The sequence below is a fragment of the Notothenia rossii genome (genome assembly GCF_949606895.1).
Source record: "Notothenia rossii genome assembly, chromosome: 4".
Classification (NCBI taxonomy): Eukaryota; Metazoa; Chordata; class Actinopteri; order Perciformes; family Nototheniidae; genus Notothenia; species Notothenia rossii.
Genome location: NC_136902.1, coordinates 3361710 through 3374893, shown reverse-complemented (window position 1 = coordinate 3374893; position 13184 = coordinate 3361710). Strand labels below are relative to the sequence as shown.

General features: G+C 41.1%; 1 protein-coding gene across 2 annotated transcripts in view; it reads right to left on the bottom strand.

The window, feature by feature from the left end:
* Nucleotides 1-679: 679 nt before the first annotated feature.
* The window catches only part of dnmt3ba (DNA (cytosine-5-)-methyltransferase 3 beta, duplicate a), a 38179-nt gene continuing 25674 nt past the window's right edge, over nucleotides 680-13184 (bottom strand). The window contains exons 21-29 of one of the 2 annotated variants that reach the window (XR_013807420.1): nucleotides 12471-12555; nucleotides 12205-12350; nucleotides 11869-11959; nucleotides 11162-11310; nucleotides 9866-9951; nucleotides 9705-9774; nucleotides 7649-7767; nucleotides 2816-4786; nucleotides 680-2783 (exon numbers count right to left, since the gene is read on the bottom strand). Coding sequence is in view for 1 of the 2 variants with exons in the window: in XM_079677232.1 (XP_079533358.1) it covers nucleotides 4636-4786; nucleotides 7649-7767; nucleotides 9705-9774; nucleotides 9866-9951; nucleotides 11162-11310; nucleotides 11869-11959; nucleotides 12205-12350; nucleotides 12471-12555 (897 nt within the window). In the remaining variant the exon portion in view is untranslated. Of the gene's footprint in view, nucleotides 4787-7648; nucleotides 7768-9704; nucleotides 9775-9865; nucleotides 9952-11161; nucleotides 11311-11868; nucleotides 11960-12204; nucleotides 12351-12470; nucleotides 12556-13184 lie in introns of both variants that reach the window. The other variant, XM_079677232.1, reaches the window with a different exon arrangement.

The following is a 13184-nucleotide window of genomic DNA, read 5'->3' as shown; positions in this document are numbered from 1 at the left end:
TCCCCATGTTAGTCAATGGGGAAAAGTCTTTCTGGGCCCAGTGACGTCACGGACTGATACAGACATTTTACTACCGCCGTTTGGACACGATGAATATTTTCATCAGAGTCCGGCGCACTTCCTGGGGGCTTGGTGTGACTCGGGGTGTTTCTCAATGTTGAGGACGCTTGCTTGGTAGCACATGTCTTCCGAGTCACTTGCTTCAGAAGCGAGGCAAGAATCCTTCCTAGCCTCGGAAAATGAAGAATTGTGGAGCAGGCTAACAGGTGTGCGTCATATGCGAGGTCCCGCCTTAAATGGAGCGTGATTTCCGCCAAAGATTTGGAAATTGGTCAGTGCGCAAAGCATTGTGGGGATTTTAAGACCGTGGAGTCTACACATGTGCAGCCTTGAAATGTCTCGCTACGAAGTACGCCGGACTCGGTAGAATTCCAAATATGCTGGACATTGGAACAGTCTTTTGGCGGCACTCGATGAAGTAGTATGCTTGAAATAGTGGCTCTGGAGCAGCCTTCCTCGACATTAAGAAACACCCCGGATCCACCGGAAGATGACACAATGATATACTGCAGCACAACGGCGCCCTCTTGTGGTGGAATCATGACATTGCACTTGTTAATTAACTCCATTAACAATATGATCAAGAAAAATAAGAATAGACATCTGGGGGAACTCCATCTTGCATTTATGAGTTTAATTAGTCACAGTAAAAACAATAAAGTCCTGAAAAGGAAACAGATCCCATGAAAATCCCTCTTGCACTTTTTAATCATCAATTTGTTTACATCACACTAATATTTACTGATATCACTTTGTCATTTCATAAAAAATAAAAAAAACACACAGAAAAACAACAACAGACTACAAGAAATTCAGTTTGAGCTGCGGCCCATTAAAAAACAAACTGTACATGCAAGGTTAGCGCCGCTAGCTTAGCACCGTTAGCTTAGCGCCGCTAGCTTAGCGCCGTTAGCTTAGCGCCGCTAGCTTAGCGCCGCTAGCTTAGCACCGTTAGCTTAGCACCATCAGGAATAAAAACACCCAAAAGAATGAGGTAAAAAGAGACTCAGAAATATGATTTGACTCCAGTTAAAATGTTGAAAACATTGCAGGGGAAATCCCAGATTCACACTGCAGGCAGCACAAATATCTTAATATAACGACAAAAACACAAGTGACATTAAAACCCTAAATCAGGCACAGATGAGCAACACTGTTGATGATTTAAGAGTTCATTATAAGGCTAAAAAAAGACTTTTAGATAGTTAAAACACACATGTTGTATTTCTCACTGAGATTTAAAGACCATATCAGTGTTATTTTTTGTTAGATAAACGTTACTATGGGATTAAATGAAGATTAAGGCTTTGGATTTCACATTCCAAGCTTCTATAAAGGACTGTCATCATATCAAAATCCTAAATTTTGAATGTAAGGCATTCAGGGGATCCAATTATTTTTTTTATGCATTTAAATCAACATTCAATTGTAATTCTCAGCACGAATAAGGCTTCGAACAATCACCACAGCCCTAAAGAAGCTCCTACTTTGTTTATATCAGAGCTGCAAATAGTCAAAGTATGTTGGAATTCTACTTTAATAACAAATGTGCATCAGATGTCTTCATGCTGTCCAACGAGCATAGACATATTGGAGCCATATATTTTGTAGTTTTACACATTGTTGGTTAATTTAACGCCAAAAATGACTGAAAACTGAACGTAAGAGGTCACGATAAATGCGTTCATTGTTATTTCAATTATCTTCTTTTATAACAGTAGCTGCTGGTGTTTCTCTACTTCTAAAAATGAAACTAATATAATTTTTTTTAATGAGATTTTATTCATTATTTTTCCTCATTTTTATTTCATTTTTTTATTTTTACATTTCATCCTTTTTATCTAAAACAAAATCAATCGTGCCAAATGGCTTCAAAAAAACTAAAAGAGACACATGACTGTATTAGTTGGTATCTTCCAGTAGAAATGGTTTGTTCCTGAGGTGGAACCGAGCTGGTCTTTAATATTCACTTTAATAAAAAAGCTCTTTAACACTTCTTGGTTTGTTCTCCATGATTAGACAGAACATCTTTTTGGTATTAAAAGCAGACATAATAGAATAATGGAGGACAATAAGAGTTTAGCACCAACCAGTGAGTGATTCTGTAAAGAACCACAGAGAGATGAATGTCATTTGCATAAAACGTATACAAAAATCAGCTGACAATGAACATGTTTGGATCAAAATCTGGTAAAATATTACAGTAAAAATACAGAAATACTGACTGATGGATGCTGAGGTAGAGCCTGAAGCACAGAGCGAGATCAACGGCATTAAAAATGATGCTGAATAACAGATAAACACAAAATATATATTATATGTATATAACGTGATCGGCAGCATTTAAATGTTAATTTATAATCCAAATAACCAGCTATGAATGGTAACACAAGTTCCTACTTTAACATTACAAGCTTTTAAAAAAATGTTATTTAACGAAAATGTTTTTTTTTTTAAAAGGCTAAATGTCAACAAATGAAGCTCAGCGCAAGTTCAACCAGGAAGACCGTCTTTACTCATTCATTTACGATGACGATGTTACTACTCTATCTGCTCTCAATAACTGATCGGGGGCGTCACTCCCCAGATTAACCAATCACTTCGCTTTATTCTCACAAGCCTATCACAGCGCTCCGCTAAACCTTTGGTTCTCCACTCCCGAATGATACTGCTGCACAACGGGGCCTAATCGCCAAAACTCCATTACATTAATTTGTGTATTCCTGGCAACAAATATGTATTCCTACATCAAAACCGTCTCTCCTGATTGAAATGATATTAGTGTCTTATCTGTATCTGCACAGACACATTAAGCACATTGAAATGTTCATTTATCATCCAAATATCCAGCTATGAATGAAGAATTGAAGGTTACACAAGTTCCTACTATGATAACAGGGCTGCAGAAACGTACATAATCTGATTGATATTTTGTTCCTAATTTTGTGAAACCTTAGAATATTTGGTACAGCCCTTGTAGAAATATTATGGATAATGTCCAAATATGGATATGGTAAAGGCAAGGTGTACGCGGGGTCTTAAAAAGCATTAAAAGTTGAAAACGAAGGCTATTAAAAAGTTCTAAAAAGTATTAAACGGCATTTTCCAAGGTATTACATTGTGTAGCTTGTTTTCAATAAGTATATGAATTGTCCAGAGAGGTTGTATTCTACAGTCTGCCTGAATGTAATCATTGCGTAGGTGTGTAGTGTGATTCTGTGTACTTTATTTATGGCATCCCGTTGGGTTTGACGTCATCTGAACAGGAGATCGCACGCTCACTGATTAGGCGCTTTCACATTGCAGTACTTTTCCCACAAAGGTTCATGAGAACTTAGTTCATCAGAACTCTTTAGTTCTGATGAACTAAGTACAGATCACGTTCACACCGGAATAAGTCCCTGGGGAAGGATTAGGCAAATGAAGCCGCTGACGTCACTGGCCGGAAGTCCCCGGAGTTGGGGACTGGCAGCAGCTTCTACTGAAGCTTTCCGAGTAAATCGCCGTCACCTCCTCATCTCCACCGCTCCCATGTTTTATTTTGTGTTGCCATAAGTTAGTCTCTCTGCATTTCTGCGCTGGGCTAATGCTAATGCTAATAATGCTAACGCGAGGATTATAAAATGGTGGCTTCACAACACTTTTTTTGAGTTTTAGGGGGCGTGGTTTGCAATCCGCCCAGCCAATCAGAAATATAGCTCTTTTCTCACAAGAGAGCCGCATGAGAGTCCCTGCTCTCTAGCAGGGACGGAAAAGGGGATAAAAAGGTTCTCATGAACTCATTTGAGTTCCGGCTCTTTTTGGTGTGAACGCGACATTTCGGAACTATATCAGAACTAAAGTGGGAAAAGTAGTCCGGTGTGAACGCGGCTCTTGATAGCGCGAGAAGGTCCTTTTACACCGGTTGTTAAAAAACATCGTTATGGGGAAATGCAAGTTTGCGTCCAAATGGTTGGAAGATAAGGAGGAAGGACAATCAATACTGTATATAGTCAATGTGAGGTAAAGTGTGTCGCCAAGGTAACCGGTTAGAACTCCAAGTGGAGATGAGGTCTCAAAATGTATGGAAAGGGTCTCAAAAAAGGTCTTCCATTTGACTTCAGGATTCCTGCATATGGAAATGAAGGCTATTAATAAGTATTACTATGGCTTTTTTCTAATGATGAACCAACAATAATGGATAGAAGTAAAGCTCTGACTTATTAATCCTGATTATTTATTATAACGGTAGGCAAAACGAATGTCTTAACTGCTTGTGTTTCCTGTAGGAATTAATACTTTTTACACCTGAGCTGATCGGCCATCTTTGTCACAACAGATAACCTGAGATTAGCCCAAAAGAAAGATAGTTAACCCCCCGTTAATCTCGCCTCGTGCTTCAGGAGTAGATTATAGTTTGATCAACGCACGAGAGGAGGAAGTGTCGGTGCATGCTGGTGAGAGCGGATAAAAACGATAAGAAAAACACGTCTAAAAGTCGAACCGTGAATCAGGACAGATTGAATACCGTGGTGTTTGTAAGGCAGGATCATCTGTTCACAGTTGTTGTTCACAGTTGTTGTTTACAGTTGTTGTTTACAGTTGTTGTTCACATTCAAAGTAGTCCTTCAGCGGGGCGAACAGGTGTCGGATCACCGGGACGCTCCAGGATCTCCCGAGCACTCGCTGCCTCTGAGCTCGACCCATGTTGTTCACATCGGTGTAGTGTTTGGGGAAGCCAAAGATCCTGGAGGAGGAAAGAAGATCGAAATACAGGCTGAGTGAGAGGCACGGCAAGTTTATTTATACAGCACTTTTCAACACAAGGCAATTCAAAGTGCTTTACAACAATGAAAGCACATAAGAAACATTAAAAAGCAAAAATAATAAAACATGAATAACAGGTACATGAATCAAAGTGACAGAGCAGTGTGAGACGTGAATAGTTCAATTAAAAGCAGCGGCAAAAAGAAAAGTCTTCAGCCTGGATTTGAAAGTACCGTAATTTTTGGACTATAAGCCGCGCCTTTTTTCCCATTTTTCGACGCTGCGGCTTATATAACGGTGCGGCTAATCTATGGATTTTTACAGCTATCGGCCACTAGGGGACCTCCTAAATCTATGGGTTTTACAGGTTACAGTCCACCACCTTTAACTCTATGGGCTCTATGGCCGGTCCGGCCCCCCACCTTTAAGCGGCGGGCTCCAGCAGGAAAAGCTGGAGGCCGGAAAAGAGTGAGACAGGTAGCGCGCTAAAGTAAAAGTGGAACCGAGAGTGGTACGAGAGACAGAACGAGAGCAAGACAGAAAGACATTACGAGAGCGAGACAGTTTGTCCCCGTACCACTGGTTGAAAACCACTGCTGTAGATCACTGCCGGTACGTGCGCTGGGAGCGCACCGTTTAAGTTTGAAAGTTGAAAAGTGTGTGTGTCTGAAACGCTATGTGATACAGTACAGTTTACACAGCACATGTTCTGTAGCTACTATTGCACTAAATGCTAACACTTGAATACGTTATGCAAATATGCAACTTGTTTGTTGAAATGTTAATAAATGGGAGCTTCCTCAAACAGCCATCTCTTTCCCGACAATCCCCTCTGTGCACGAACCCTTACATATGGTAATGAAACATTCAAACACCTGCGGCTTATAGTCCAGTGCGGCTTCTATATGTACACATCATTCAATTTAGCTGCTGCGGCTTATATTCAGGTGCGCCTTATAGTCCGGAAATTACGGTAGTCAGAGTTGCAGCGGACCTGCAGGTTTCTGGGAGTTTGTTCCAGATGTTTGACAATACCCCAAACCAAATTCTCACATTCCTCGACCCCTAGCAGTGTTTCTGCCAGACCAGGGCCGAGAGGGTGTCCACCCCGGGGGGGGAGGGGGGTGACGTCACGTCGTGTCACGCAACTTGAATTTTGAATTGAGCCGTTCCTTATAGATACTATCTCTCTACGTATCAGTGATGGGAATCTTTCGGCTCCTAACCGGCTCTTCGTGTTACCACAGTTCACCACGGAGCCTCAGTTTCGCCACTGCGAGGCTCCGACGTTCACGCGCGTGCTCCACTAGCACCCCCCGCCAAGGTTCGCAGGCAGAACGCTTTCCGTCACAGGAACACGCTTAGCTGGCGGCGAAAAGAATCCCACCAGACTCCTTTGTCCCTCCAACAGAGGCATGTCCTTGTCCTTTTTCCTTTTCGTCATTTCAATCGATAAAAACTCTCGATCTTCTCTCGAATTATTATTATTTTTTGGACGCCCTTGGCTCGAGTTCAGGGCGTTCCGAGCTGAATCCGTCAAATGACGCCCCCCTGGCGGAAACGCTGACCCCTAGTCTTCCTGTGAAGTTATTGTTCTTCTGACACTTTTCTAACCTTTTTATATTCCTTTCATCCTTCTCTTTCAATCATGTTGCATCCCCAGACAACACATGTTCCTGTTTTACTGTTACCCCGAACCCATCTTTGATCTTTAAACCACTTTTCTTTTCAATTCCCACAATTAGGATATTTGAACCTGTGGTGCAGGAATGAGTCCTAAATAAGTCAGCTTTTTAACACTTGGTCGAGATTATTTAGTAGTTACTAGTTAATAGTAGAAGACAATATACTGTCGTTACTTATTGCTTTGTGTTTAGGAAAAAAGTGTGTGAATGGTGCAGGAATGAGTTTAGCTTTTTACCACTTCCCCAGGTCAGAAGGTTGTGGCGTGAAGTCGGATTGGTCAAGAACGTGATCGGCAATGAGAATTAAACAGGGATTCGTAGAAATTAGGGCTGTAGCAAATGTATTTTTGTGTTTCAAACTAGGGCTGGACGATTAATCGATTTTAAATCGAAATTGCGATTTGAAATGATTCGATTATCAAATCGCAAAGCCTGCGATTTTTTTTCAATTTGTTCTTGTGTGTCAGTCATCCACACCAATCAGAAGTGCTGTGCTCCACATGTACCAGCCATCGATAACCAATCAGAAGTGGCCCATGATAGCAGGTGATAGACAGATTGATCCAATCACCTGCCAAGTCTTTTTGAAAGTGCCTGCCCTTTCCAAATGGCTTCCAATGGAGCTCTCCTAGATGGTTTGGTGAACCATCTGAGTCAGGTTAGTAATGCTCCATCACATGTTTCTATCACAGGGTGAGTCTTAAACTGAAGCTTGACTTTAAAGCAACTCAACGGAAGTTTCATGTAAGTTTAGTTCTTTCACTCGTAGCTCGGGCTGCGGGGGTGCTAGAGACGGGAGCACGTTTATACGACCTTCCTAGCCGGAGATATGGCCGCATTTTATAATAAACTTACGCTGGGTCGCTTAAAAACAAATATCGCAATTCGAATCGCAATATCTGTCAGAAAAATCACAATTAGATTATTTCCCCAAATCGGGCAGCCCTATTTCAAACACAGAAACTAAAGGAACCAGCCTGTTTGGAAAATGTAAGAAGTAGAAATTAAGAAGTGGTCAGAAAAATAAGTAGTGTAGTAAAGTACTGATACCAGAAACATGTAATTAAGTACAGTAACAAAGTATTTGTACTCCACTACTTCCCACCTCTGGATATAAGGACTAGACCCAGGATAAAAACATCTTCAAAATATCTTACTGTTCCATCTCCGTGCACCACAGGTAATCCTCTTTTCCGTTCATGGTGACGGGCAGCGGGCCCATCTTCCCCTGCCGGATCGAGTTGGACTTTGTTGTGATGGTGCGGACCTTTTCAAACTGCAGGAAGAAACAACAATCAGAATCAGGAGGCACAGAGTTTAACTGAGACGACTTGAATGCCATGGGAAGGACATTTAAATGCACAATATTACATTCTACAAATACGGGTCTCCTGCTCTCCTCTGATATAAAAAGTTAGGGTTAAGAGCGGTGCAAAAGAAAAAAAGTAGAGACACTACATACTGATATACACCTGAACATCAGCAGGAGAGGACTCTTTAAAGTAGAGACACTACATACTGATATACACCTGAACATCAGCAGGAGAGGACTCTTTAAAGTAGAGGCACTACATACTGATATACACCTGAACATCAGCAGGAGAGGACTCTTTAAAGTAGAGACACTACATACTGATATACACCTGAACATCAGCAGGAGAGAACTCTTTAAAGTAGAGGCACTACATACTGATATACACCTGAACATCAGCAGGAGAGGACTCTTTAAAGTAGAGACACTACATACTGATATACACCTGAACATCAGCAGGAGAGGACTCTTTAAAGTAGAGGCACTACATACTGATATACACCTGAACATCAGCAGGAGAGGACTCTTTAAAGTAGAGACACTACATACTGATATACACCTGAACATCAGCAGGAGAGGACTCTTTAAAGTAGAGGCACTACATACTGATATACACCTGAACATCAGCAGGAGAGGACTCTTTAAAGTAGAGACACTACATACTGATATACACCTGAACATCAGCAGGAGAGGACTCTTTAAAGTAGAGGCACTACATACTGATATACACCTGAACATCAGCAGGAGAGGACTCTTTAAAGTAGAGACACTACATACTGATATACACCTGAACATCAGCAGGAGAGGACTCTTTAAAGTAGAGGCACTACATACTGATATACACCTGAACATCAGCAGGAGAGGACTCTTTAAAGTAGAGACACTACATACTGATATACACCTGAACATCAGCAGGAGAGGACTCTTTAAAGTAGAGACACTACATACTGATATACACCTGAACATCAGCAGGAGAGGACTCTTTAAAGTAGAGGCACTACATACTGATATACACATGAACATCAGCAGGAGAGGACTCTTTAAAGTAGAGACACTACATACTGATATACACCTGAACATCAGCAGGAGAGGACTCTTTAAAGTAGACACCACATACTGATATACACCTGAACATCAGCAGGAGAGGACTCTTTAAAGTAGAGACACTACATACTGATATACCCCTGAACATCAGCAGGAGAGGACTCTTTAAAGTAGAGACACTACATACTGATATACACCTGAACATCAGCAGGAGAGGACTCTTTAAAGTAGAGACACTACATACTGATATACACCTGAACATCAGCAGGAGAGGACTCTTTAAAGTAGAGACACTACATACTGATATACACCTGAACATCAGCAGGAGAGGACTCTTTAAAGTAGAGGCACTACATACTGATATACACATGAACATCAGCAGGAGAGGACTCTTTAAAGTAGAGACACTACATACTGATATACACCTGAACATCAGCAGGAGAGGACTCTTTAAAGTAGACACCACATACTGATATACACCTGAACATCAGCAGGAGAGGACTCTTTAAAGTAGAGACACTACATACTGATATACCCCTGAACATCAGCAGGAGAGGACTCTTTAAAGTAGAGACACTACATACTGATATACACCTGAACATCAGCAGGAGAGGACTCTTTAAAGTAGAGACACTACATACTGATATACACCTGAACATCAGCAGGAGAGGACTCTTTAAAGTAGAGACACTACATACTGATATACACCTGAACATCAGCAGGAGAGGACTCTTTAAAGTAGAGACTTTAAAGAGTCCTAGAATATGGCTCCTTTTAAATGCAAAAATGTTACCAAATATATCTATTGAGCACTATCTCATGTCGTCTTTCTCACACAGGAAACGTTAAGCTCCTACCATTGCCATGCGTCCGCGTTCCAAGCAGTCCTGCAGGCCGACTTTATCATCCATAGCCGTAGCCAGAGGTCTAAAGATAAACACACAAAGGCATTTAAACTAAAGAACTGTTTTTAAGGAGCATATACTGAAGAAAGGGAATATTGATTTGAATTATTTACCTGTTCATGCCGGGGAGGTTTCCCCAGAAGTATCGCGCTCTGTGAGCAGGACTGACTTTCACTGCATCGATGAGGATCGGATTACACTGAAGAAATGAAGATAATATTAAGAAATAAAGCTTAACAAACTCTGCCATTGAACTGAGAGGATGCTTCCAACATGTAGGAGCCAAAAAGCGTATTTTGTCATTGCTTGTTATTCTGTCTATAAGCAACTGTTGGGAGTTTAGTTGCCACACACCCGTAAATAAATGTTGGGGAAATCCTGAAAGTCCTCTTCTAACATCAGAGTAACATGATAACAAAGGTATCAACTGTAGCTGTGAACATGACAGGATGTGTGATTACCTAGAAGAGCATCAGGACTGTTTGAGGCATATGATAGCTATGTGATTAACATGATGATTCAGCCTCTATGGAGAGAGACATATGACAAGCATGATCATTTCTGACGTGGAGCTAATCTGAAGTAAACATTAGGCGCTTTCACACCAAGTACTTTTCCCACAAAGGTTCCTGAGAACTCTTTAGTTCTCATGAACTAAGTACAGATCGCGTTCACACCGGAATAAGTTCCCTGAGGGTGGATTAGGCAAATGAAGCCGCTGACGTCCCTTCTTCTTCTTCTGCTTTGGGTTTACTGGCATGCAAACCACTTCACGGCGTATACTGCCACCCGGAGTCCCCGGCCGGAAGTCCCCGGAGTTGGGGACTCAGAGTAAATTGCCAGAACGCTGACACCTCCTCATCTCCACCGCTCCCATGTTTTCTTTTGTGTTGCCATAAGTTAGTCTCTCTGCGTTGGTGCGATGGGCTAATGCTAATGCTAATAATGCTAATGCGAGGATAATAAAATGGCGGCTTCACAAAACCTTTTGGGAGTTTTACGGGGCGTGGTTTGCAATCCGCCCAGCCAATCAGACACAGGAACCTTTTTCTCCCAGGAGAGTCCCTGCTCTCTAGCAGGGACGGGAAAGGGGGTGGAAAGGTTCTCAGGAACTAATTTTAGTTCCGGCTCTTTTTGGTGTGAACGCGAAATTTCGGAACTAAAGTGGGAAAAGTACTGCGGTGTGAACGCGCCTATTGAATACTGCTTTCTATTCCTCCATCTTGTGACTGTGGAACTCCCTCTCTTGGATATCAGCATGTGAAGGACACTGTTCAGGAACTAGTTGATGCTCTGTATGTGATGACTACTTCCATTCTGGAGAGGATCACAGATACATGGATCCTGAGGTTGAAGCTCAAGCTGGGGACCAGGGAGATTATCCTAACAATAATAAATAATATAATCACCTCCAGGAATCTGCAGATGTCTGATTTATCGTGGCCACTCATGAACACCACGTTCTCAAACAGCCAGAAGAACGGGCGGTCGTCGCCCTCCTTCGGCTTCATGAGCGTCAGCAGGCGGTAAAACTCAAAGAACAGACGGCCAGTTCCCTCTGCACCACGGGGAGAGAGAGAGAGAGAGAGAGAGAGAGAGAGAGAGAGAGATACAAAATAAAATAAATCAAAGACAAAACTAAGAAATTCTCTGAGATTAAAAGCAAAAAAGTAAAATAATATATATTTGGAAATGGGGAAATAGTCCTGATTTAGGTCCAGAATCACCATATTATCATAACTCTGCAGATTTTAATAAATGTTTCCTTGAGTTGAAACTATTGAGAAGAAAATAACCAATCAATTAACATGTTCTCGTAAAAATCACCTTGTTTTAATTCATGAGGGAATTCATAATGTTGGAGAATACTCAAATACTTTTATTCTAAAATGTTGTTTATTGTCTTTCATCTAGCACTTCAATCTCAGGATTTTGTTTATTTTCTTTAATGTTTTATCTGGGAATAATAATCGTACCCGGCTCTAATTACTTATTTTATTACCTACAAATACCCTAAATTGCCAGATTTATAAAAAAAAAATCTCCATTAATTAATCAGCAACCACTTGTTTCCTGTTCCACACGCACTGCTACCAAGACGTCAGAAATAACATACCGAATAATCCTTTCCTCAGAGGGTTGACCATGGAGAGGTCGTTGCATGGACTGCCTCCGATCAGAAGGTCAAACGGACCCCACTCAGCCAGCTGCAACACACACACACACACACACACACACACACACACACACACACACACCCACACACACACTTAATAAGTAAGAACTTATTGAAAAAGATCACATTCAGTTTCTGAAAGTCCAAGTATGTGTTTCAATGTCCAAAGATAGTCACTTGTATTTTCCCCCAGAATAAAAATAACATCTATTAAAAAACTTTTTTGTCACGAACAAGCAATAAAAACAACTCTAGATAAGGTCAGTGTGAACTCACGTGTTTCCTGGTGATGGTCCGAATATCGTTGACGTATTCGATCTTTCCCTCGTGCTTTATCAGCCCCACAGCGATGGAGTCCTCACAGATCTCTGAGGCGATGTAGCGATCGAGCTTGAAGCCCAGGTCTTTGAGCACCAGGTAGCCTGTGGGGAAGAACACACACATTGTATGCACTGCAACGCAAAGAAAAGTCTCATTTGGATTCAGACTGGAGCTCCGGGTTCCTCTTCAATAGTAGGCATAGACAAAAAAAGATAACCAACCTGTTGCGATGCCGTCAAAAAGCGAGAGCACTCTGATTGGTCGGCGCTGATCAGCGGGGATGGAGGGGTAAATTCTGTGAGGCTCCTGGGAAGAAAAAGGAAATACACACGTTTCAGTAAAGCTAATCTGAAGTAAACATTGAATACTGCTTTCTATTCCTCCATCTTGTGACTGTGGAACTCCCTCTCTTGGATATCAGCATGTGAAGGACACTGTTCAGGAACTAGTTGATGCTCTGTATGTGATGACTCCTTCCATTCTGGAGAGGATCACAGATACACGGATCCTGAGATTCAAGCTCAAGCCGAGGACCAGTGATTATTAACATTTTTGAAGTATCCAGAAAGTCCGATTTTTTAGATGTTTGAGAAAAAGTCACATTTTATTAGATTTCTTAGGAAAAGTCAGAATGTTGAGATGTTTTGAGAAAGAGTCAGAATTTTGAGATGTTTTATGTAAGTATTCAGAAAAAGTCAAACAAATTTAGATGTTAGAGAAAACGCCATATTTTTGGGGAGAAAACTCATATTTGAGGATTTTGGAAAAAGTCATATTTTTTAGATTTTTTGAGAAAACGTCATATTTTTTAGATTTTTTGAGAAAACGTCATATTTTTGGAGAAAAAGTCAGAATTTTGAGAAAACGTCAGATTTTTGAAGAAAAAGTCAGAATTTTGAGAAAACTTCATATTTTTTGAGAAAAAGTCAGAATTT